Source organism: Balaenoptera borealis (assembly GCF_965194805.1).
Source record: "Balaenoptera borealis genome assembly, chromosome: X".
NCBI classification, from domain to species: Eukaryota; Metazoa; Chordata; class Mammalia; order Artiodactyla; family Balaenopteridae; genus Balaenoptera; species Balaenoptera borealis.
Window position 1 is genome coordinate 56,610,146 of NC_138881.1, and position 26,959 is coordinate 56,637,104.

General features: G+C 38.9%; 1 protein-coding gene and 1 long non-coding RNA gene across 4 annotated transcripts in view; one reads left to right on the forward strand and one right to left on the reverse strand.

Moving 5' to 3' along the window:
• On the forward strand, positions 1-26,351 carry YIPF6 (Yip1 domain family member 6). Of its 3 annotated transcripts, none has more exons than XM_082376742.1 (7): positions 1-360; positions 12,357-12,485; positions 13,535-13,613; positions 16,375-16,417; positions 18,628-18,753; positions 19,394-19,551; positions 21,309-26,351. In XM_082376742.1, exons 1-7 carry the CDS (start codon positions 304-306, stop codon positions 21,425-21,427), a joined length of 711 nt encoding a protein of 236 aa, XP_082232868.1. In that variant the 5' UTR covers positions 1-303; the 3' UTR covers positions 21,428-26,351. The 3 variants fall into 3 exon arrangements, with proteins under 3 accessions (XP_082232868.1, XP_082232870.1, XP_082232869.1); XM_082376744.1 differs by having other exon boundaries at positions 25-394; XM_082376743.1 differs by lacking the exon at positions 1-360 and adding an exon at positions 1,416-1,511.
• The window catches only part of LOC309620425, a 129,220-nt gene continuing 124,264 nt past the window's right edge, over positions 22,004-26,959 (reverse strand). Inside the window, exon 3 of the long non-coding RNA XR_014239541.1 lies at positions 22,004-22,120. This is a non-coding gene — a long non-coding RNA (uncharacterized lncRNA). The remainder of the gene's footprint in view (positions 22,121-26,959) is intronic.

Below are 26,959 nucleotides of genomic sequence, written 5' to 3' on the forward strand. Positions count from 1 at the left end.
GGGGGAGAGAAGGAAGCGGCGGCCCCGCGGCCGACGGGAGTGCGCTGAGAATCGGGGTGGAGTGTTAAAAAGGGAGCGTGTCTAGCGAGACCCGTGGCCCCGAAGAAGGGAAGCGAGGCGACGCGAACCCCTACCCAACACCCAGAGGACGAGGGAGGAGGGCCGAGGACCGGGGCCGCTAGCAGCTGCTAGGCGCTTTTCGGTGACGCAACCTCCACGCGCAGACGCGCTGACGGGCCGCGGCCTCCACGTCTCAGGTTCCGCAAAGGCCTGTGGGAGCGACCCGGCAGAAGGAGGGCCAAGATGGCGGAAGCGGCGGAGTCTCCAGGAGACCCGGGGACAGCAACGCCCAGGCCCCTGGTGAGCTTGGGTTCTGCGACAGAAGGGACCGAGGGTGAGGCAGATGCCCCTTAAGGAAGTCGGGCGACGGGCTCGTGGCGTGAAAGAGCCGGAATCCCTTCCTCACGGCAGGTCCTTCCTGTACCCGATGCCAGAACAGGTCCCAACACTGCGCCTGTTCTTTGGGCTAACCGCTTCCCCCCAGCCGCGTTGTTTCCACGCCTTCTTGGGAAACTTTCATTCACTTTCCTTTTCATCCTCGTCCCCTGCATTTTGTTAAATGCTGAGCTTTAGGCGATTTAAGTATCTTTGCATCTGCTGTCCCCTCATTTTATGGAGACTTGTCACTAGCCCTTGTTGGAGTAGCAGCATTCTGGGATTAATGAGAGATTACTTCCCATGGGACGTTATAACTTGACTATTGATTTGCTCAGTGACCCCCCGTCGTCTTGGTTTTATCCCTGCCCTCCCTGTCGCAGCTCCTTGCAGTCCTCTTCATGATGCTCTCTTGCTCCTGTCTCTGCAGAGGATAGGATTTCTACAGCAAATACTACAATTCCAAAGCCTGGACAAGTATTTAAGAACACAGGTTTTGGAGTTAAAGTTAACTTGGAGTTAAAGTTATCACCCACTCTGCCGCTTGTGTGAATTTGGGCAGGTCATTTCATGGAGAGTGTTTTTTCATCTGTAAAATGGAGATAAAAATACCTGCCTCAAAGAGTGTTTACAAAGTTGAAATGACAAATTATGTGAAGTGTCTAATACAATCAGTGCCATAACTGAGTGTAGTCAGCTCAACATTCTGTCCCCCAATCCCTCCTCCCAAACAATGTTTAGTTATATACCAAATAGTGTTTAATTATATAGTAGTTGCTCAATAAATGGTACATCCCTTTTCTCTGTTTTAAATTGGCAACTTAACATCGTAGAGGACTGACCTGGGAGTCGGGTGAAACTGATTCTAGTTTTGGTTCTGCTTACTAGCTCTATTTGTTCATCACTTCATTCATTTGACAGATATTTATTGAGTATCCGCTATGTTCCAGGCACTCTTTTAGGCACTGAAGATACAACAGTGAAAGAGAGTGAGTAGGGCCAAGTTCTCATGGAAGACTTCTGACCTTGAGGAAGTCACTCTGAACCCCAGTTTCCTCATTTGGAAAATGAGGCTAGTAAGTCACCACAGAATTAGAGTACTAAATGAACTAATATATGCATAGTGCCTGGTATGACGTAGTTACAGGTGCTTAGGTGTTTTTAGTTCCTGTCTTTCATCTAAACTGCCCCACTCCTCTTTTATGAAGCTTTCCCCCAATTAATTTTAGTGGTTCTGGTTACTCATTACTCAGAATCCAGTCCACTTCTATTCAACAATGTTTATTGAACTCCCACAGTGTGTAATACACTATGCTAGTTGCTTTAGGAAATACAAATGGCCTGTCCTTATGGTGCTTACAGTCTAATTTGTAGGGATAAGACAAATGTATAACGCTAAAATAAGACACTATATAAGAAAGTTACACATAAAATACTAACAAAATTTAAAAGAAGATGCTGTCATGTCTAGTTGGGGTGATGAAGCAAGCTACATGGTAGAAGTTATATTTGAGGGGGCCTCAGAGGATGGGTGGGATTTGAATTGCAGGTGAGCATAAGAGCTATCAATGATTGACCACCTGCTATGTGCCAGGATTGTGCTAAACATCCTCTGTATATTTTCTAAACTTCACAGCAACTATTTCGGTTAGGTGGTTTTTGAACTATGTTTTACTTGCAGGTGAGGAGATGAGACTCAGAGAGATCTGATGATTTCCCTAGGGTGGCTAGGCTGAAAATTGAACTTAGGTCTGCTTCTGAAACCAAGACTGTTTCTAGTAATGCTACACAGCCTCTCATTGGTGAAGGTACAGAGGTTAGGAGGTGCTAATGCATTTGTAGAACAACAGAGAGATTACTTTGGCTGAAGCACAGGGAAGTATTAGGAGGTAAACCTTAAAAGATAAGGCTACTAAATTAGGGAGGCAATATGGAACAGTGGTTATGGATGTGTGCTCTGGGGTCAAGTTGTCTAGGTTTGGTTCTCTGCTCTGTCATTTAACTAACTGTGGGATATTGGGGAAATTACCAAACCCCTCCATGCCTCAGCTTCCCTGTCTGTAAAATGGAGATAAAGTAATACAGGGTTGTTTGGTGGATTAAATGAGTTAAAACACATAAAACACTTGGTAGAGTGCCTGGCACATACTAATCATGTAGTGTTATTTCTTCTTATTGACTACTATGCCGGGAGGTTTAATAGGCAACAAGGAGCCACTGGAAATTTTTGAGGCGGGAAGGGTTTTAAATCATGAATTTGACAACATAACAGAGGAAGAGTTACCATGGGGAGTATCTGGAATCTAGGATACCAGTGCAACTGTTGCGGTAGTTCCAGGAAGAAGTGATGACTGTCTGGACTACAGCAGTGGCAGATGTGAAGATTTGAGTAAGGTGGAATCCTCGAGGGTTTGCAGTGCTAGGGAGCATGTGTCTTACACAGTGCTTTTCAAACTTTAACGTGCATAGCAGTCATCTGGGGTATTTTGTTAAATTGCAGATTCTGATTTAGTAGGTCTGGGATGAGGCCTAAGATTCTGCATTTCTAATAAGCTCTCAGGTGGTGCTGCTGCTGCTCCTCCCAGTATCACATTTTGAAAAACAAGGCTATAGACAAATGGGAGGAAGTGATACCCTGAACAGAAATACAGAAGAGGAGAATGAGGGCCCTAAAAGTTGATTAATTCACTTTTGGAAATGTTTAGTTTGAGATATTGGCAGGCCATCCAATAGATATCCAACAGGTAGTTGGACACTGAAATCTGGACTTCAGGGCTCACGAGAGGTCAGGACTAGAAAGGTTGATTTAGGAGTCATCTGCATAGAGTTGAAAATACAGAATCTTGGGTAATGCCTGTCTATTGCTTGTCTGTTTAAGGAGCAGGAAAAAGAGCCATAATAATCGCTGTAGCCTGGGGTCTGGAAGGAAGCTGGTCCCAGGTGAAGGTGCTGGCTAGAGACCATGCCACTAAGCCCCCACCCCCACCTCTTGGACTGAGCTGTTTCTTGCTTGATCCACCCCACCCCTCCCTCCACCTTGTTGACTCCTTTCTCTCTTCAGGATTTTGGTCAATAGTATGAGCCATCTGCTCCCAGCCACTTTCTTAAGGCTGCAGTCCCTGCTTTTACTGTGTGTTTTTGGCCCTGCCTCTATCTCCTCCCCTCATTGGCCCAAGCCAGGCAGCAAAGTGTGCACATGTGTTTATGTGCACACATGTGTATGTATGTGCACAAGGCTGCCTGCACAGAGGAAGGGGAGGGACATGGGGTCCAAGTCACCTTTCATCCCCACTGAGGGGCTAGTCAGAGAGCAGGGTCCACTAGCTGAGGTCCTGGTGGTATTGTCTCATATATGGGGCTAGAGAGCCACAGATCCTGGCTCAGTTCGCTGAGCAATGTCACTGATTCTCTGGAGAAGAGATACTGAGGAAGGGTTGGGATGGGGGATGAGTGGGAATCACATGGCACTTTAGTGACTGCAGTGACTTCTGAAACCAAGTAGCTGGAGTTAGGCCAAACTTCCCCAGTTAAGGGCACAGTCCTCCATAAGAATGTCCTCACTTCAGATACCAGCTGCAGGACCAGGACCACCCTCACTTCTGACCTACTGGCTACAAATTCAGGAGTTCCCGTGATCCCCTCAGGCTCTGTAATTCACTAGAATGACTCACAGAACTCAGGACAATGCTGTACTTAAAATTACACTTTTATTATAGCAAAAGGATACAACAGAAACCAGCAAAAGGGGGAGATGCGTAGGTTGAAGTCTGAGATGGTCCCTAACAGAAAGCGTCCTTGTCTTCTCTCTGTGGAGTCAGGACAGGACACTGTTACCCCCCTGATACATCGATGTGTGACAATATGCAGAATATTGCCAACCAGGGAAGCTCACCCACATATCTAGAGTTTTTATTGAGGTTTCATTATGTAGGTGTGGTTGACTGGATCATTGCCTCCTCCGCTTCCAAGAGGCCAGGTTTGTATCACAGGACTCAAACCCCCAATCCTCTAATCTTGTGTTTGGTCTTTTAGCAGTGGTTAGCCACCATGCTGTCATCTCATTAACATAAACTAGCGGTCTACCAGGGCTCACCTGTTAGCTAAACTATTAGGGCCCACTATGAATAACAAAAATATTACTATCATTTAGGAAATCCCAGGAGTTTAGAGGCTGCCTCCCAGGAGCAAAGGACAAAGGCTAGCCAAATACTTTATTCTACAGCAGTGACAGAACCTGAATTGACTCCCTGGGAATCTTGAACCTGAGCTCTTGACATGTATCTGTCCCCTTCTGTGAGCCTGCTACTAAGTGGTTTACTTGTATTAATATATTTCTTCCTCAGGACAACCCTGTGATGATAGTACGATTATCTCAATTTTACAGATGAGGAAACTGAGGCACAGAGAGGAAAAGGAACCTGCTCATTGTCACACAGGTAGTAAGTGATGGAGCTAGGATTTGAACTCAGGCTGCCTGCCTCCAGGAGCTTGCACTCTTAACCAAGGCTCTCCGGATACCACATGTTGAGCATTGACTATGTGCTAGGTGACATGCAGGTGTTACCTAATTCTTGTAGCAGTGTTGTTTCCAAGGGAGGGCAAAGGCCCGTTTGGCTTCAAAGCCCATTCCTTCTGCACTGCCCTGTCTACCCTAGCAGTAGCAGGCAGCAAGAAAGCTCAAAACAAGCAACCCTGGAGCTTGAAAGGGCAGTGTCATAGTAGTAAAGGGAGAATAATGACTTCAAAACAGGTTGGTTTACACATTAAGTGCTGAAGAATATTCAAAGGGTGAAACTGAGGAAAGATTCTTGTATTTCTTTTGTTTTTCTTTTTTTTGCTTGCAGGTTTTCTTTCATTTATTTATTTTATATTTTTTTGGCCATGCCCCGTGGCATGTGGGATCTTAGTTCCCCCACCAGGGATCGAACCCGCACCCCCTGCATTGGAAGCATGGAGTCTTAACCACTGGACTGCCAGGGAAGTCCCCAGATTCTTGTATTTCTTGATTATGAGGTCACTATTAGCAATGTCAGTAAAGTTGTGGGAAGACTAGTGTAGACTACAAAGGATTAAGAGAGTGGGAGAGTGAAGAGCAGTTTGATCAGAGAAGAGGAGAGGAAGGAGAGTAGTTTGAGGGAATGGCAGAAACAAGGAAGTGATGTATTTTACCATTTTATTACAGAAGCTTTCAAATATGTAAATAAAATAAAGAGTAGTATAACGAATCCCATATATCTGTCAACATTCTGCTATTCTTATTTCATTTATTTCCCCACCATATTTTTTTTCTGGAGCATTATTTTAACCTTTTTATTTTGAACTAATTTTAGACATATAGAAAAGTTGCAAAAATGGTACAGAGAATTCCTGTATACCCCTCACCCAGCTTCCTCTAGTGTTAACATTGTATATAACCATAGTACAGTGATCAGAACCAGGAAGTTAATGTTGGTACAACACTATTAAACTACAGATCTTATTTAAATTTTATCAGGATTTCCACGAATGTCCTTTTTTGTTCCAGGATCTTATCCAGGATCTCACATTGCCTTTAGCTGTTATTTTTCCTTAGTTTCCTTCAGTTTGTAATCGTTCTTCCGTCTTTCCTTGTCTTTCATGATCTTTTGTGAGTGTTTTAAAATAAATCCCAGACATATCACTTTACCCATAATACTTCAGTATGTTTCCCTAATAGGTAAGGACTTTTTTTTGTTATCACACATAGCATAATAATAATCACTCCTTAATATCATCTAATCTCTGTTCACCTCCCAATTTTCTAAAAAAAAAATGTGTTTTTACAATTTGTCCAAATCAGGATCCAAACAAGGTCAACAAATTGCATTTGGTTAGTAAGTCTCTCTTTTTTGTAAAGGAACATTTCTTTTCCTTTTTTTTTTTAATTTATTTTATTTTTGGCTGTGTTGGGTTTTTGTTGCTGCGTGCAGGCTTTAGTTGCGGCGAGCGGGGGCTACTCTTTGTTGCAGTATGCAGGCTTCTCATTGTGGTGGCTTCTTTTGTTGCGGAGCACGGGCTCTAAGCGCATGGGCTTCAGTAGTTGTGGCACGCAGGCTCAGTAGGTGTGGCTTGTGCAGGCTCAGTAGTTGTGGTGCATGGGCTTAGTTGCTCTGCGGCATGTGGGATCTTCCCAGACCAGGGCTCCAACCCGTGTCCCTTGTGTTGGCAGGCGGATTCTTAACCACTGAGCCACCAGGAAAGTCCCAATAAGTCTCTTTTAATATATGTGTTCTCCTCTTTTTAATGTAATTTATTTGTTTAAATTCAGTCATTTCTCTTGTAGAATTCTCCACTTTCTGTATTTGGCTGATTGTATCCTTGTGGTATTTTTAGTATGTGCCTCTGTCCACATATTTCCTGTAAACTCTAAGATATAGAGGCTTGATTATATTTAGATTCATTTTGGCTTGGGGAGGGGAGGCAAAAAGAAAAAAGAACTTAGATGGTCCCTAAAATTAGGAATTTTTTGTTTATTTTTTCACTTTTTATTAAGAAAAATTTCAAACACACAAAAATAGAATAGTAAAGTGGACCCTCAGGTACCCAACCTTCAATAATAATTACCAGTTTATGGCCAATCTTCTTTCTTCTATAGCCCTACCCACTTCCCTCTATACTATTTTGAAGCAAATCCCCAGCATCATTACATTAGTAAATATTTGATATGTATCTCTAAAAGATAAGGATTCTGTTTTTAAAGAACATAACCACAATATCATTAGTATATCTAAAAAATCAATAATTCCCTAATATCAAATATCTTGTCAGTGTTCAAATTTCCAGTTATCTCCTAAATGTTATATTTTTATAATTTAAAGTCTGGCCCACTACCTATTTTTGTAAATAAGGTTTCATTGGAACACAGCCAAACATAATTTTTTATGTATTGTCTTTGATTGCTTTGATGCTACAGTGGCAGAGTTGAGCAGTTGCAACAGAAACCATTTGGCTCTCAAAACCTAAAATATTTACTATTTGGGTTCTTCACAGAAGAAGTTTGGTGACCTCTGCTTTAGGCAATCATCTTTTAGAATAATTAAAAATAAAAAAATATTTTTTATATTTACCTTCATTTAAACCACTTCTGGATATCTTCATTTCCTTGTGTAAATCCAAATCTTCTGATATCATATTCCTTTCTGAAGATCATCCTTTAACATTTCTTGTAGTGCATGTTTCAGCTTTTGCTCATCTGAAAAAAATTGTTTTGCCTTCATTTTTAATAGCTATTTTTGCTGGGTTTAGAATTCTGGGTTGACAGTTTTATTTGTTCAGCACTCTAAAGGTGTGTCCATTTTCTTCTGCCTTATGTAGTTTTGGGTGAGATGTCTGTTACCTGTTTCCTCTGATTGCAATGTCTTTTTTCTCTGGCTGCCTTTAAGGTTTTCCTCTTTATCTTTGGTTTTCAGTCGTGTGAATGTGTCTAGGTTTGTGGATTTTTGCTTTTGTCTTTAGGTATTTATCTTGATTGGGGTTTTCTGGGCTTGGATCTGTCATTTGATGTCTTCATTATTTTTGGAAAACAATTCAGTTATCTTTTCAAATATTTTTTTCAGATCCATTATCTCTCTCCTCTTGTGGGATTTCAATAATATACAAATTAGACTGTTTAATATCGACCCACAGTTCTTGCATGCTCTGTTCTCTTTTGGGGTGTTCTTTTTTTGTTTTTTTCTAGTTTTATTGAGATACTATTGACATATAACATTGTACAAGTTTAAGGTGTACAATACAATGATTTGATGTGTGTAATTTTTTTCTTTTCTAACTCTTCTCTTTTTGTTTTTGTTTAGATAATTTTCACTGACCTATCACCGATTTCTTTATTTGGTTCTGTTGAGTCTGCTGATAAGGCTGTCAAAGGCATTCTTCATCTGTTACTATATTCACTTACTTCTAGCATTACTATTTGACTCTTAGAGTTTCCATCTCTTGGCAGAAATTCACCATCATTCATGCATATATCTTTTCTACTAGAGCCTTTTTAACATATTAATTGTATTCATGGTAAATTTTTCTTCTGAAATTCTAACATCTGGGTCACCTCAGAGTCTGGTTTAATTGCTTTGTCTTGTCACAGAAGGTTGTTTTCCCGTGTGTGTGTGTGTGTGTGTGTGTGTTTATGGGGAAGGGGTGATTTTTTTATTGATCGCTGCCCATCATGTATAACAGTAGAGACTGCCTGGAAATGGCACATCTTTTCTGCTAAGTTGTTACTATGGGGGTTAAGTCAATATAGTAAGGAGTTGAACTGTATTTGGGTTTTGTACTTGATATGGGAACCTTCAATGCATTATCAACTTCAAATTCCTCTCCTATTACCTTGTGCTTAGGGTGGGCACTAGGTTTTCCCAGTGTTTTTCTTAATGTTCCTCCTCCATGCTTAGTTTTCTGCATTCCCTTTGCCCCTGCATAAAATAGTGGGTTTCTCTCCAAGCTCTAGCCCCTCCCTTAGCACTAGACTGCTATTGCTTGTTACTGCATACTTGCTAGCCTTGTGGTGGGTACCTGGGAGGTGGAGATTCTTTGTTGTTTTGGTCCAGCCTCTGCCTTAGATAGGTCATGTGTCCCTGAGTCTTCCTGGGTGAGACTTTCTCAGTGATCCTGTCTCTCCCCCAGCTGAAGGGAGACTCTGATAGTCTGGCCTCAGGATGATTTCCCACCCCTCCCCCAGGAGTAGTGAGGTTTGTCTTTTCCCTTTCCCCAGCCACAGTGGGTTTTCACATGTGCTCTGGAGACAACAGAGTTTGCTGATCTTCCCCCAGCAGCTTTAAGGCTCTTTTTCTGTAGGGGAGAAGGGTCTGAGCCGGTCTCTGTGCTTTTCTCAGAAGAGGCAGCTACTCGCCTCACACCTGGACCAATGGAAGTCTGTGGAGAAGAGCCTGCAAGTAGGTGTGAATGCCTCCTGTGTCTAGTGCTTCCAGGGACGCTGTACTCTCATACCAGTCAACACTTGGTCTTTAGCAATTCATTTTAAATTTTAGCTGAATTCTTAACCATCTGTGTGATGCCCAGTGTTGTCTTCTCGTGCTTTGCTACAGATGAGCCATTGCTCATGTCCCATCTCTTCTTGGAAGTAAGTGCCTGTCTTTCCTTAGATTTCATTCATGCTGCTTGGTTGCCCTACAACCTCAGCTCTCTGATGGATTCAAGGAAAGTTATGATTTTGTAGTTAATCTAGCTTTTTCTCATCGTTCTAGTGGATGGGGTGCTCATTCCAGCTTTCTGCATCCTAATTGGAAGTCAAATTACAGTGTTGTAAAGTCACTTGAAATAGTTGCTCTCTGTGTGGTTGTGTATTTAATTCAGTAGGTTCATTTGTTTCATTATTCTTTCAGTTTTTGGGACTGCTTTTAAATTTTAATTTTGTCTCATAATTCTGTGAAGTATTTATATGATTTCAAGTTATATATACAGAACAATGTGTGTTCCAAGAAGACTAACTTCTCTACTTGTTTCCTCCACCTTATTCCCTCCTTTCCTAATTAGGAAGCCTCTTTTTAAAAAAATCTATGACATTTCTTACATTACATGTGACAGGTCACATTACATGACTTATTTCTTATATTTAAAAGATATTCAGATATGTATATATATTTGTATCCCCTCTTTTCTCAGATAAGTGGTAGCATGTATACAGACTTTCCTCAACATTATTTTTTAATTTAACACTCCATAATAGTTCTTTAGAGATATCCCCGTTCCTTCTTACAGCTGCATAGCACTCCATTATGTGGACATACCATGCTTTATTCAACTGGTTCTCTGTTGATGGGCATTTGGGCTATTCTCGGGTTTTTCACTTTTACAGGTAGTGTTGTAATGAAGAGCCTTGTGTATATATATATATATGTCTTTTTGTATTTTTACCACTTTAGACTCCTAAAAGTGGTGAGCAATCCATATATAAATTTACTAGATATTGCCAGATTCATCTTCAATAGGGCCTAGTACCATTTTGCCTCCCCACCAGCAGTGTGTGAGTGCTTTTACCCCTCAGCTTCACTTGCAGAATGTGTTGTCAAACTTGGATTTTTGCCGGTCTAACAGGTGAATAATTTTCAAGTAGCTTTAATTTGCATTTCCCTTATTAAGAGTGTGATTGACAAGCTGCTTTTCATAAGTTCTTTGAACAACCTTATTCTTCCTAAAATTTTAGTATACTGTCTTGTATTTCATTTACCTGTAACTATTGCCCACTAAACATTGGGCCAAAAACCATATGAGAAGGGATTGCTTCTGTTTTCTTAGGAACTGGAAGATTCTAGAGTTTCAGTCACAGTAATCAAATTTGGCATATGAACGTAAGAGTTTAAAAGTTTGCAGTCTTGCAGTTCACTTTGGAAATGTTATTTGATCTGTGGTTGCCAGTAATCTGGTAAAAAGAGTATAAATAATGATGTGTTTTGCTATTTCCATGTTCTTCCCAGTTCCCCTTTAGATTTCACATAATGCTCCTTTTTAGCCAGCAGAGGCCACTGGAGCCCACTAAGGAGCAGAAGTGCAACAGAATTGTGGCTGTGCTAAGATGTGATCACTGAAAGGTCACTAAAAGTTCTGCAATCTTACTAGCTTATATCCTGTTAAGATTTCATGCTTGACAGCTCATGCAGCTCAATATCAATAAAACAAACAACCCAATCCAAAAATGGGCAGAAGACCTAAATAGACATTTTTCCAAAGAAGACATATAGATTGCCAACAAACACATGAAAAGATGCTCAGCATCACTGATCATTAGAGAAATGCAAATCAAAACCACAATGAGGTATCACCTCACACTGGTCAGAATGGCCATCATCAAAAAATCTAGATACAATAAATGCTGGAGAGGGTGTACAGAAAAGGGAACCCTCCTGCACTGTTGGTGGGAATGTAAATTGATACAGCCACTATGGAGAACAGTATGGAGGTTCCTTAAAAAACTAAAAATAGAACTACCATATGACCCAGCAATCCCACTACTGGGCATATACCCTGAGAAAACCATAATTCAAAAAGAGACATGCACCCCAATGTTCATTGCAGCACTATTTACAATAGCCAGGACATGGAAGGAACCTAAATGTCCATCGACAGATGAATGGATAAAGAAGATGTGGCACATATATACAATGGAATATTACTCAACCATAAAAATGAGTGAAATTGAGTTATTTGTAATGAGGTGGACGGACCTAGAGTCTGTCATACAGAGTGAAGTAAGAAAGAGAAAAACAAATACCATATGCTAACACACATATATGGAATCTAAAAAAACGGTACTGATGAACCTAGTGGCAGGGTGGGAATAAAGATGCAGACATAGAGAACGGACTTGAGGACACGGGTGTGGGGGATGGGGAAGCTGGGACGAAGTGAAAGAGTAGCATTGACGTATATACACTACCAAATGTAAAATAGATAGCTAGTGGGAAGCTGCTGTATAGCACAGGGAGATCAGCTTGATGCTTTGTGATGACGTAGAGGGGTGGGATAGGAGGGTGGGAGAGAGGCTTAAGAGGGAGGGGATATGAGGATATATGTATACATATAGCTGATTCACTTCGTTGTACAGCAGAAACTAACACAACATTGTAAAGCAATTATACTCCAATAAAGATATAAAAAAAAAGATTTCATGCTTGAAAGAAACCAAATATTTGAGGGCAAGAAAGTCTATGCCATTTACTTTATAATTTTTTCCATTGTTTGCCATCTCCTTCTTTAAGTTAAAAGAAATAAGCATTTGAGAATTTTAGCTAACTGCATTGTTCGATGTCTGGTGAGCTAACACCTTATTTTAAAAACTGTATAAAACCCTACAAAAAGACATAGTCCTGCTTTCTGGGAAATGATGATGTCTTTGGGGGAATCATACAGTTTATTACAGGCTTTAAATTTTTGTCCCTAACTCTTCTCAGTTTGCAGGCCTTTCAGATATATCTATCTCACAAGACATCCCTGTGGAAGGAGAAATCACCATTCCCATGAGATCTCGCATTCGGGAATTTGACAGCTCCACATTGAATGAATCTGTTCAGAATACCATTGTAAGTTAGACGAGTTGAGAGAACTTCTGTTCAGTGTCATGGGGCTAAATAGCTAATAGCACTTTGTAATATTTTTGTTTGGTTCCCTGGTTTTCAGTGTATTTTATTTATTGAAATTTAAGGTTCTCCCCTAGAGAATAATTTGGTACAGCCTTTTTGGAAAGCAGTTTGGCTGTAATTGATATTAAGGAACTTAAAATGTCCAGTCTTTTTGAGGTGATAATTCCGCTTCTCTAGGTATAAGGAAAAAATTTTTTTAATACAAAAATATTTTTAAAAATACAGAAAAATATTTATACAAAGATGTTTGTTACAGCAATATTTATAATGGGGGAAAGTTGCAAAGAAGAGTAATCTGTTAAGTAAATTATGTTACACCTATGTGGTAGAATGGTAAACAACCATTAAAAGTCATGCTTACGAAGAACTATTAATGACACGAAGAAATTTCTAGGTTGAAAAAATTAGGACAGAATTACCTCAACTATATTTTGAGAGGTTATGTTTATATGACTGCACCCTTCTTTAAATGTCTTGATTTTTAAAAATCTGGCTTCTAGGATTCATTTGCCAGAATGTATGAGAATGTTGAAAATTAATTGACTTTATATATTGTGAAGAATGTGTTAGCTTGGGAGCAGGCTGATTGCCCCTTGTGACCTCATCATGTATGAACTGAAAGTTAGGTGCTGTGTTTTGCAGAGCGGATTTTACTAGTGCTATTATTTTCGTTTCTTTAAGTAACATATTAGGAGGGCTATATTTCTCTTTTGTGGAGTTTAAAAAATCAAAACAGAACTGATGAATGTGGTAAAGAGTTAGATGTTGGCTTAAGGAGTTAATAGGAAAAGTTAATAGAAAAAGGAGTTAATAGAAAAACCCCACCTTTCTGGTTTGTTTGTATAGTGAAGGAATTAAACTGGAGTTATAGCTCTAAAATTCAATGAAGGGCTCCCAGGAGATTGAAATATAAGAAATTTTAGCAAATTAAGTGAGGGAGCTGCTTGGCAACCTTGGTCATCACAGTACAAGTTGTTTATGTCTTTCAGATGCGTGATCTAAAAGCTGTTGGGAAAAAATTCATGCATGTTTTGTACCCAAGGAAAAGCAATACTCTTTTGAGAGATTGTAAGTATATAAGGATTTTGAGGCTTTGCTGTTTCTCATCATACCTTATCATAAGTATTTTATAAGGCAAAGGCTCTGTGGTGATAAAACTGATGTCATTTTGCAGGATGAAAAAATATATAAATGAAGTTTTTGAAAAAAGTTAAAAATTTAGGATGGAATTTCAGAGATTGGAAGATTTTGCTGAATATATTATCCTCATCAATAAATATAGACTGTATATTCTCACCTGCTATAATAGACACTGCAAAGAATATTTCTGGAAGTGGCAAAGACATAGGGACTTTGTTCAACCAAAGAGCTAATGATTTCCAAGGGAAAGGCAAAATGTGTAAATGTTAAATTAGTATAATAGCTAATACCCATTAAAGGTTTAACAAATTAATAGTACTTTATTGACATTTCTATTTTCAGAATGATCATTTAGTCTGTTGACTGCTTTCTTTAGGAGTTCCAAAACAGTGTTTGCAGAAAATTATGCTGTTATTTAGATTTTATTCTTAAAATTGTTAGACCTTTTCTTTTCAAGCATTCTTGGTTTTTCTTAGTACGCTTTGTCAGAAAAAAATTGAATCTATTGTTTGAGAATAGTAACAATGATGTTGTACATGAGTGTATGTTCTACTTTGGCAGCATTTCAGCTGTAATATAAGGATGTCAAATATGTGGCAAATGTGCCATCACTGTGTGGCAATTGGATGCAGCGTCAGAATCTTTTTCAACATAGTACATTGTGGGTTGAAGCTGACACATGATTTGCTACAGCTCGTATATAGTGGAAAGAGCATGGGCAAATCAGTGTTTGAATAGTGTGTGATCTTGGATAAGACAGTTAACTTTTCTGAGGTTGAAGTTTCTTCCTCAGAAAAGCTGTCTTATCCAATGAGATACCACTTCAGATCCATTAGGATGGCTATGTCAAAGAAACAGAAAATAACAAGTGTTGGTGAGGATGTGGAGAAATTGGAACCCTTGTGCATTGCTGGTGGGAATGTAAAATGGTACAGCCACTGTGGAAAACAACATGGTGGTTCCTCAAAAAATTACCACATAATTTTATAGTATATAAAATTTATAGTATAGAACTACCACATGATTCAGCACGTCTCCTTCTGGGTATATACCCAAAAGAATTGAAAGCACGGACTCAGACAGGTATTTGCACACCCGTGTTCATAGCAGCAGGTGAAAACAACTCTTACGTCTATCAGTGGATGGATGGGTAAACGAAGTGTGTTATATATACCATGGTATATGCCATATATGAATGGATTATTATTCATCCTTAAAAAGGAGTGAAATTCCTGATACATGCTACAACATGGATGAACCTTGAAGACATTATGCTAAGTAAAATAAGCCAGACACAAAAGGACATATATGATTCCACTTATGTTAGGTACCTAGAGTAGTCAGATTTATAGAGACAGAAAGTTAAATGATGGTTGTCAGGGACTGAGGGGGTATTGAGGAGTTATTGTTTAATGGGTTGGAGTTTCAGTTTGGGAGATGAAAAAGTTCTGGAGATGGATGGTTTGGTGCTTGCACAACAATGAATATACTCCGTGCCTGTACAGTTAAAAGTGACTAAAATGGTAAATTTTGTGTTTTATGTATTTCACAAGAATAAGAATAGTTTTAAAATACTGTTATGAATCTTTTACAAATTAAAAACAATCTTCACTGCATTTAAAAACAAACAGCATATTAATGTCAATTGTACTTGAATTCAGCTTTTCAGTTGATAAATTTTAACAATTTATTGTTTATTTAATAAACAATAGTTTATTAGAGTATTAGGATTATGGTTTTTCTTTTTTTACATCTTTAACAAACTTTCCACAGTGGTGTCAAAATTACTTATTTAAAAGAAAAGACGTAAGTATGTACATATGCACACTTCTTTCAAGTAAAGTTATGTACAAGTGAGGTTAAAGTTAGAAGTGGTATATGTACCTTTTTTCATATTACTTGAGGAAGATAATTGTGCTTTAAGCTGTATGTTACTGAACTGTTGGTTTATTAATCACCCAACAGCTATTGATTGAGAACCACAGTGATTAGACCTAATGTTGACAGAGCCTTTATAGTTTTCAAAAAGTTTTCATGTTGTTTGTTAACATTTAACCCTATGAAATTACCAGTGTTGGGCTGTTTTTTCACCTATAAGAACAGCAATTCTGTGCTAGTTCAATGTAGTAATTATGAAAGGGAAACAGTACTGCAGAGTGGAAAGGACTTTGTAGTAGGAATCAGAAGATTCTGGTTTTGGTTCTAGGTTCTGGTCCCACCCCCACACTTAACTGTTTACGGAAACTTGGGCACGTCACTTCTTCCCAGCTTTGTTTTTCATATTTGTGAGGTAAACCTGATTATACTTGCCTTGTCTAATGTATTCTCAGATAGGTAAAGTGACTTGGCTTTAGTCTTCTTTTTGACGGTGCAGGGTAGGGCACTTAAGTCTTTTGACTCCTTGCTCGTTGGTCTTTAACTATAGCATGCTGGAATGTGGCTTAGTAGGTGGGGAGAGGGGTGATTTGTGGGATGTGAGGTGAACAAAATTTAAAGGATATATGAAGAAGGGCATTCAGAATTGGGGAGCAGAGAGGGCCAGCAGAGGGATAGCAGAGGTGGGAAGGCTTGGGCAGACAGGGAGAGCCTTGATGTCTGAATTCCAAGAGTGGGAGAGGTACATATTGGAATAAAGACAGAAAACACTATACATGGTTGTGTCTTAACAGTCTTCTGTCTTTTCTTGTAGGGGATTTATGGGGCCCTTTGATCCTTTGTGTGACGCTTGCATTGTAAGTACTTATATTTCCTTTCTTTGTCATTTGCGATAGATTAGACTTTTTTCATGGAGTTTCAAAATTGAAGGGGATTTTGACTGAATATTTCATTTAGGACTTCTATGACATATTGTACTCCTTATGTATTTAAATCTAAAAAGTCAGGTAGTTTTCTAGATCAATTCAAAGAATGATGGAATTTAAAGATGTGAAAATTATGCCCACCTTCATTTACCAATGACCTCTTATCCTGTTTTAGCCATTTCTGTTCAACATTTATTCACACTCATGTACCTCATTAAGCTAAGTGAATTAAGTATCTGTAGGTTTAAGCACTGTTTATTTGCAAACATAATTCTTTTAAAATTTACTAAAAGTATAAGTGAGAGTAAATTAGAGTAGAAGTGGTAGAGTTCAAAGCAAGATCATGTTTCAAAGTGTTATGTTTTCCATATGCATTGTATGTAAAGGGAAAGGACAGAAGAAGGAAAGCAAAGTTCCGCTGGGGAGGGGAATATAACCACTGGTAGAGTGGAAAAAATACTGCACTAGGATTCAGTTCTGAGTTCTCATCCTAACTTTGCTATCGGCAGAGTGACTTTCGGCCGCTAATAACCAAAATTTGTATAATGATTTTTCTCAGCTTACAGAAAACTTTTAAATACCTTCTCTTATCCTCATAACAAGAAGTGAATATTTTTCCTCTTTTGACAAACAAGCTCAGGTTCAAAGAGATTGAGGACTGAACCAAGGTCACATATTCAGTGGTAGACCTGGAATTCAACCTCAGGTTTCCTTGACTGCCCATTCTCTACCTCTGCAATTATTACACATCTCTTCCCACCTAACCTCTCTGGGTCTCCTTTTCCATATCTATAAAAGGAGATGGTTGAGGGTCCTTTCCAGGCCGAACCTTTTATGATTTTAAATTCAAGTTTCTTACTGGCTTCTTTACCCATTTTTAAATGTAAGTCAAGCACATGGTAATTTAGGTAAAAACGTGGAGTGCTCTATCTTATGCCTTTAATAACCATACCAAGGGAAACAATCCAGTGCCTTGATGAAAGGGTTTATATTAGAAGCTCTGAGCATATACTTTTTTAGTTTTGAAAGATTAACCTTAGAGATTATGGAGTTTAATCCCACTTATTTGCAGAGAAGAAAATTGGAGTCCCAGGACATCAAGTGATCTGCTCCAGTTTCCATATCTAGTGACAGAATTAGGATCAATATCTGAGTCTCCTGCCTTTCAGGCCAGTTAATGTTCTTTCCGTCACACCATGCTGAAGCAATAGGAGTTCCAGACAACAAGTGATGAGGGCCAGCATTCTTTGCACGAGATTGTCAGGACTTGGAATGGAGTATGCAGAACCATAGAATACAAAAGCCTGTACTGGCAAATAGCATAGCAGGACAAGACTTACTGTGTAGAGGTTGTGAGTTTGATGTTACTTATTCTGTTACTGGAAAAAATGACACAGAGTACAAGTGTTCTGAGTCCAAAATTCAAAACAGTTTACATCTGTAAAATTTTTAGAGAGGATATAAGTGACTGTTCAATTACTCAGTTTCAAAGCAAAGCCTTTTCGTGATAATCTGTATGTTTTGATTTTTAAAAATCAACAACTAAATAGGTTTATAGACTGTTTCCATTTTTAAATGCCAGAACTAGAACCTTAACCCAAGGATTACAAATTCAAATGTGTACATGCATGCATTGCGAATTGGTTACCAGAAGCCCTTGTGAAGGAATCTGCTGCTGTGTCAACTGCACCTGAGAGTTGCCATGTAGGAATGTAGGTCCAGTGTTAGAAACTCTTATGATTTTTCAAGAAAATCCAGAAATACCTCCCAATTTTAAAATAACATCAACTTGAATTTAAGACCATTTTAAGTATTGCATGGACCAACAACCTCATGTCTATGAGCCACATTTAGCCCTTCAGTTTATACCCTCTGCTTAACCAAAAAAGGTCTTTGGTAATCCATTTAAGCATTCCCATGAGGTCAAATGGAGCACCTCTTTTAGTCCTGAGGCATTTGGAATTTGAAATAAGGGAGCCTTGCATATACTTCAGGCATTTTCCTTTTGTACAGCCTACATATTATAGATCTTCAGGTGAGGTTTAGGGCAGCTCCCTGATTCAAAGTTTGAGAACCCATGCCGTAACTTTGTTGCTCTAAATAAAAGATTAGGCAATTCTCATGCCATTTCCTTTTCACAGAATGCTTCAGAGAGGCTCTGTAGATAGCGAAAAAGATGGAGGGCCCCAGTTTGCAGAAGTGTTTGTCATTGTCTGGTTTGGTGCAGTTACCATCACCCTCAACTCAAAACTTCTTGGAGGAAACATGTGAGTATTATTAAAATGCATCATTTTTCCCTTGCCAGGTTGCATATCTTAGATTTTTAAGGAAGTCTGGCTAGTTATGTATTTTTCAAAATGAAAAATCAAAATAAATGAGAGCCAAAAAGAAAGTTCTCTTAAAACCACTGAACAGAGATAACCTAGTTGAATTAAATTACCTTAAATTATCTGGGGTCCTTTGATAAGATTCAGTGCTCTCTCTCCAGCCCCTGAAATCGTAGGCAGAATTTTTTGTGTTAGAAGATTATGTCTGTCTTTGGGAACAGATGGTCCATAGTTTTCAACAAGTTCTGAAATAGGTCTGTAAACCAGAAAAGATTAAGAAACACCATTCTTAGAGGTTCAGTGGGAGAAGGAGGTCTCTAGGAATTAGAGCAGATCATCTAGATCCTAGATGGCTGACTCTTAAAGAGTTTAAGCAGAGAGGAGGAGAGTATGGGGAGAGCAAAACTAAAGCACATGTTTAATACAGAGGCCTATCCTCATAAAATCAACATTAGGGTATAGGTATTATGTACCTGAAGGAAGGTAACGATCCGTGATACATAGAAATCTGTGTAATAAACTGTATCATGATACAGATCAGCTATATTTATGATCTTTATGGATGTATGTTGTTTTTTAGATCTTTTTTTCAGAGCCTCTGTGTGCTGGGTTACTGTATACTTCCCCTGACGGTGGCAATGCTGGTTTGCCGGCTGGTACTTTTGGCCGAGCCAGGACCAATAAACTTCATGGTCCGGCTTTTTGTGGTGATCGTGATGTTTGCCTGGTCTATAGTAGGTAAGAACGTACTTATCTCTACAGTAACAGAGCAGACCGAAACATGAGTTAGAGATGAAGACCAGATGAGGAGCAGTGTAACTTATAAGTTACATATGAGTGATATGATTCTTGCCAGTGTCATCCATAGAACCGTCGTCTCTCAGTAGGGATAATGTTCATCTTATCTGAGTTGGCTATCTGGACTTCCGAGATGTGGAGTCACGTCTTCTTTTTTTTTTCAATCCTTAAATAATGGATAGGGTTGAAAAAGGAGATTACACTAGACCTAGCTTAGTCCTGGCATATAGGAGGCATAGGTGACTTGAGAAATGACTTGAGAAATGACTTGAGCCTTTTCCTGACAAATTAATCATAATAATAGCCAGCATTTACCAATTGCTTACTGTAGGCCAGGCACTGTCATAAGTACTTCATATATATTATCTCATTTAACCCTCACAACAACCCTAATAAATAAAAACAGTTATTATTGGTCCCATTTTTATAGATGAGGAACAGACCCAGAGAGGTTAAGCAACTTGCCCTAGGACACATAACTAGTGAATAGAGGAATCAAGTTTCAAACCCAAGCAGATCACGTACCTGTTTAGAAATGTACTATACTACCTCCCAGTATAGGTTGTTAAGTATCATAGTACTTGTCTGCTTCAGTAGAAAATTCTGCTAAAGATTAGTGAGAGCCTGTAGCAGTGGCAATGAAGGCTATTTGCTCATTGTTTGTACTTTCCTAAAATTCTCTTAAAATTCCACCTTAAACTGGAAGTGTTCACTAGCTTCTTTTTAATGGGATAGACAGACTGCCTAATATTTTTATGTGCAATAACATCTCTTTGCTCTGGAACATGGTTAAAAGCCAAGAAGTAATCCAAAAGTAAGGTCTGAGAATGCCAGAATTGATATTCCAAGGACTGTATTAAGCTTGGGCGCTTTAACTACCCATGGAAGAGCCCCTCATTCCCTCACTTAGAGTCTGATAATTTACCATACATGTAGTTCTGAATAGCTTAGTTATCAAGTGTCCAGGCCCACAGTGGTTCAGCAAGTAGAATCTTAGATGAGAGAGAAGTTCCTGTAATTCAGCAAATATGTATTAAGCACAGACTGTGTGTCAGGCATTGTGCTAGGCATGGTCTCTATCCTCCGAGTTCACAATCTAGGCATGTAAACACTTAAGGGCAATAAAGTTTTCCAGGTGGGCAATGGAACTCTATGCAGGGTATAGTGGGGACACAGAAGAGGTAAGTGGGCAGTTCTTCCTGGGGTGGCAGGATACCAGATGGTTGTTCAGGAAAGATTTCCTTGAAGGGTGATTATCGATGAGTAAAAAGATGAGTAGGTGTTTCCTGTACGGACAAGAGGATTGGCATCTAAAAGAGCTGATAACTTATTAAGAACAATTACTCAAAAAACACAGCAGTGTGAGGCCATTTGCCATAGGAGTTTTGTAAGCCTATTTAGCACAGTTCAGTAACTTCTCAGAAAAGGGTAAGAAACCCCTTTTAGAAAGGTTTCCATCTTAAATGGTTGAAACCTTTCAAAGCTTTCATACTTGAAACAGGTAGCCCTCAGCTGTCTGGAAAACTCTGCTGCCAAATGCCTTTTTCTCTGAGGATCACAAATGTAACTGAACTTATAGTATATAATTCTGTGTCCCAGACTATGCCAGGCCCCTTCAAGTTTAGTAAATGTTAGTAGTTGTGACAGTCTTATTGTATTAAATATTCCTTTTTATTGTCTTGTTTTGCTTTGTTTAGCCTCTACAGCTTTCCTTGCTGATAGCCAGCCTCCAAACCGCAAAGCCCTTGCTGTTTATCCTGTTTTCTTGTTTTACTTTGTCATCAGTTGGATGATTCTCACCTTCACTCCTCAGTAAATCAGGAAATGGAAATTAAAAACCAAGGAATTCAAAGCTCATTTCAAAGATGCAATTCACCGTGGAGTTTTGCCTCTGGCCCTCTTGTCTAATTTTGGAGGTATTTGGTAACTGGGTATATGAGGAGATTAAAAGGGAACCATAAAGCACCGTCACCATTCATGTAAGGAACTGATGTTTGAAAGGCCGTCCTTTCCTTCTTAATGTTATTTCTTTAAAATATGTGTGCATAGTACACACAGTATAATGCCTCCTTAAGGCATGATGGGGTCACTGTGGTCCATTTGGGTGACAACCAATGACTCGGGAAGCACATGGATACATCCTGCAAGTTGAATAGAGTTGGTAACTATATTTTCAGTTTTGAGAATACCAGTTCAGGTGCAGCTCTTAAACATATTGCCTTATGACTATTAGAATATGCCTCTCTTTTCATAAATAATAAGGGATAGTCTATTTTACTTCTCTTAAGCTTAAAAAGACAATGACAGAGGTTGGGAAAGGGGTTCATAGATGTGGGAGGAGAAAACATCTACTAAGCAAGATTCAGATTTTGATTAGAGAAAATTCTGCACTTGTTGCTTAAAAAAAAGCAAAGGACATCTAAAACATAGGCTTTTTTAGTCTTTCTGTATATTCACCTTTCTGCCATGCTTAATAGCAGCTCAGTGACACTCAATTTTTTTTTAACATCTTTATTGGCGTATAATTGCTTTACTTACAATGGTGTGTTAGTTTCTGCTTTATAACAGAGTGAATCAGTTATACATATACATATGTTCCCATATCTCTTCCCTCTTGCGTCTCCCTCCCTCCCACCCCCCCATCCCACCCCTCTAGGTGGTCACAAAGCACCGAGCTGATCTCCCTGTGCTATGCGGCTGCTTCCCACTAGCTATCTATTTTACGTTTGGTAGTGTATATATGTCCATGCCACTCTCTCACTTTGTCACAGCTTACCCTTCCCCCTCCCCATATCCTCAAGTCCATTCTCTAGTAGGTCTGCGTCTTTATTCCCGTCCTGCCCCTAGGTTCTTCATGACCTTTTTTTTTTTTTCTTAGATTCCATATATATGTGTTAGCATACGGTATTTGTTTTTCTCTTTCTGACTTACTTCACTCTGTGTGACAGACTCTAGGTCCATCCACCTCACTACAAATAACTCAATTTCGTTTCATTTTTATGGCTGGACACTCTTAATTTTTAATCTTACTCCCCAGTTCTGCATATGCAAGCTAAGGTGTTAGCAGTCAACTTGTAATTTTCCTTTGACTGAAGCTCTCAGTGGACCAATGCTTGAACTTACCCAAGTAGAAGACCTCAGAAATTTAGATTGGTAGGTCCCTAATGCATATTATCATGTGGGCACCTTCTCTTAAGGGTAGAATGAGGCAGTTTGGATACAGCGTAGCTGTAAGGAATTTCTTGCTGTTCTGTGTAGTCTGGCCTCTAACTAAAAAGTAAAGTTAAATCAAAGGCTGCATTTAACCGTGTAAACATGGAGGGATTTAGTGTTCTAATGGCTGATTTCACAGAACAACTAGATGCGTAAGAGCATGAGGTAGGATGAGTTGAGTTTACAGCTGCTGCCTTTTCATAGTGGGCTTAGCAGTTTTTTCATTAGGTGTGTTTTTCGGGTTGGGGATAGCAATTTATTTTCTTGGTTTTAGACTTTATTTGTAAAGCCAATTAGCTCTCCTTTAGAGAAGTACTTTTTTGCACATGTGCACCTACTTGTATTCTCAGCTATTTATGCACACAAGTGTGAAGGCTTTTCAGGGAGCAGAGTGTCTGGGACAGGCTGATTCTGAGCTAATCAGGGTTCTTTTAAGGTAATATGAGCTGCTGCCTTCTATAAATTGCACAGTGAAAAACTCTTAATAGACAAAGATTAGGAGTCAGGCAGAAAACATTCATTGTAAATATACAGTTACTTATAAAGATAGGAATTTCTTATTCCACATTTTTTCTTTATCATGGAATTTAAATATTTATTCACTGGTATTTAAAGATGACCTACACATAGATATATAATTTTTAAAATATACTTTCTCCATCCCCAGATTAACCAAATGAACAATACTAGGACAAATGAGTACTTGGAATGATATTCAGTTACAGAGCATTACAAAATTGGTCCCCTCTGTCCCAGCGTTGTCTAGATATTTTGGTTATGTATTTGTATTTGTTTCAATTTCCCTTTTAAATTTCAAAATAAACCCTGTTAGGACAAAGCCAATGTTTCAGTCTTGAATTGATAAAGAAAATATTTTGAAACTGGTTCTGATTTTAAAATTGGTCCTAAATTATCATCCATTTCCATTGTCTGAAGTTTTCTAACTTCCCACTAAAAACATCTCTCTTCCAAAGTTGTTTTGTAATCTATCCCAATGATTATAATGTAAAATTAAAGAAATAATCATGCTTCTCAAAAGGGAATTAAATCTTCACTGAATTTTCCTCAGGCTAAATATTTGGTCAGAAATTCCTAAGGCCACAACTTTGGTGGGGTTTGTGTGTGTGTGAGGGGGGTGTTATACATACTGGGTGTTAAGGCAACTTGTTCTGTGTTTTAATCTGTTGCTTTTGGGTGACTTAGGGAATGGTTTTATTTGATTTAAATGAAGGCGGGTAAAATGGAGATTTAATTATCTTTCTGAAAATGAGTGGTCAATTTGAGGGTATAAATAAATATTTTCTTATTATATGCAAAAAAGTGCATTGCTTTCTGTCACGGAAGACCTGAGTATCTGGAAGTTGTAACCCTCAACGCAGCTTTCCCTGATTTGCTACAGAGGCACGTGGCTAATTATAGAAAGGAAGACTAGAAGGGAAGGGGACTCCAACAAAGGAAACCCTGTTCTGGGAATTGGAAGGTTTCACACTTTAGATGAAATTCAAGCATGTGAGCATCATTGCCTAATGTGCATTACTGCCATCGTGGCTTATCACTTGCTGCTCCTGCTTCTGAGATTGAGACTCCGTTGTCATATTCTTTAGCAATAGGAAAGGTGAAGACTGGATTTAATTGCTGTTCAGATTATAAATACTCAATTGATGTGAACATCCTTTTGCAGTGTAGTCTTAAAAGTCAATCATTAATCGTCAAGTCTTTTGCCTCTTAAGTGGTTTATTACATGAGTTGAGTTGTATTTTTTCATTGTGGTGGGGATTTTCTTTTGGGCAAGGTGAGGGGGCCACAGGGCATGGGGCTAGTAAGCATTTTACTGTTTACTGTATTTGTCTTTTTATAAAGTGTCCCCCAAAATGTGATTAGAAGGCTAACAAGCCTATATTTGAAGGTTTAATTGTGTACGTTATATAATCTAAGTACTTACTGTATTTGAACTTCCTGTTTATTCCTGGAGATGAAAATGAAAATCTCCCATCATTTCCAATTCTTGGATAACATCAAGTCATTGGAATTTATCTAAAGCCTATCATGATATGATCAGACATCCATTGCATGCAGTTGTTTTATTCCAGAGTAAAATACTGAAATTATGCTTCTTAATTAAACTGTTCATTTCTGAGACAATTTGGATAGAAATAAATGTGTGAATGTTAATGCATATATGTAAATTAGAAATACTTTTTTAGATTCTGTGGGCTTTTATGAAAAATAAAGAATTTCTAGGGATTTACTTAGGTCATAAGATGGCTAAATAATAATGTGACAATAATATTACTACAAATAATAGCTAACATTTATTGGGCACTTACTGTGTGCCAGACACTATTCTATTTTTTTAAGAATTTTTTGTAACAGCTTTATTGGGATACACTTTACCATAAAATTCACCCTTTTAAAGTAATATATAATTCAGTGATTTTTCAGTATATTCATGTAATTGTGCAACTATCACCACTGTCTCATTTTAGAACATTCCCATCACTCCACAGAGAAACCCCATATCCATTAGCAGTCATCCCCTTTTTCCCTTTTCCTCAGCCCCTGGCAACCATCAGTCTGCTTTCTGTCTCTATGGATTTGGCCAGGCACTATTCTTAAGTGCTTTTCATGCATCTCCTCCAATCTTCAACATAAAGTGGTACAATCCTCATTTCACTGGTAGAAAATTGAGGCACAGAAAGGTTAAGTAAATTGCCCAGGGTCACACAGTGAATTGATTTAAAATAGGAAAACACATTAACTGAGATCATAGTAGGACACAGTTTTGAATTGCATTGTTATACGCATGAAATGAATACACCTCCTCCCCAGGGTATGTCCCCTGTTACTAGCCATTACAACGTACAGCTCACTGGAGGTCAATAACTCGTTTTTTTCTGAGTACTAGAATACTATATTAGTAGCATCTGAGAAAGACACAAGAGCAGTTGTACATTGGGAAGAGTTAGGTTTGCTGCCTTCACTCCTCCTTGAGCCCCTGTTCTTTCCCCTCCTCCCACCACCAGACACATACACCCCTCCCCTTTTTCTCAAAGTCTTAAGAATCAAGCAGCTGCTGCCTCTTTCATTAAGATTCTCCCAGAGGGATGGTTAACACATCAAAATTTAACGTGTCTATTCAGGTGTTTATAGTCAAGGGATGCCTCTGGTCACATGTAGTACCAGCTATATTCCTAAGACCTCAGAGAGCAGTAGTGTGAAAATAGAATGCCTTTCTATTTGGGTTAAACTAGGTGGGGTGAAGAAATAACACAGTAAATAAAGGCTTTGCCTTAATGAAGTCAGTGTTCCAGCCTGGTAGGAAGTGGCTACACGCTGCTCTTGTTCACTCTGTTCTCTTTTAGAGCCTTTGTATTCTGCACCATCTCTGCTGGTAATTTCTTGGTCCTCTTCGATGCTCTGTTTTAATCCTGATCTTTCCTGTAAATAAAGAACCTGTGAAAAGAATAAATCTGTAAAATGATTTGTGAATATTAAATGTGCAAATAAAAAACACTGGAAAAGGAGAATTTGCATGTGCCTGTTCTTGTGCTGAAAGGCATGGGATATTTCCTGCATACTGTTTTCAGATATATTGTCATCAGAAAATATTGAATGCTGTGTAGGATTGCACAGGTAGCAAGTTAGGAAGTCACATTTACTGAGCAAATAACATTTACCAGATGCTATAATAGCCGTTTTATAAACAGTACTGTTCCCAGTGAATTTGAGGTTCTTGCCTTGTCGCGAAAGAATTCGGAGACAAGCAGGGAGTTAAGAAAGTAAAGTGAGGATTTATTTAAGCAAGAATACGCTCTCACAGGGAGAGCAGACAGACAGGTGAGAAGCTGCTGCCCTGGGTTTCTCTGGCAAGCCGGTTATGAGGGGCATACAAATGAAGGGGCAGAATATTCACGGGGGAAGGAGGGGTTTGGGGGTCATATTCCCTGATTTTCATCCCAGCTCCATCTTCCTGAGGGGAGGAGGGATTTCTGTTCTTATTTGGCTTAGATCAGAAGTATCATGGTGTCAGTGCATGATGGGTACTTTTCATCTGTAAGGCTAATTTTATTGTAATGAGAGCATAATGAGCAACAGGTCACATTCAGACATAGGAGATTCCTGTCTTTCCCCACCT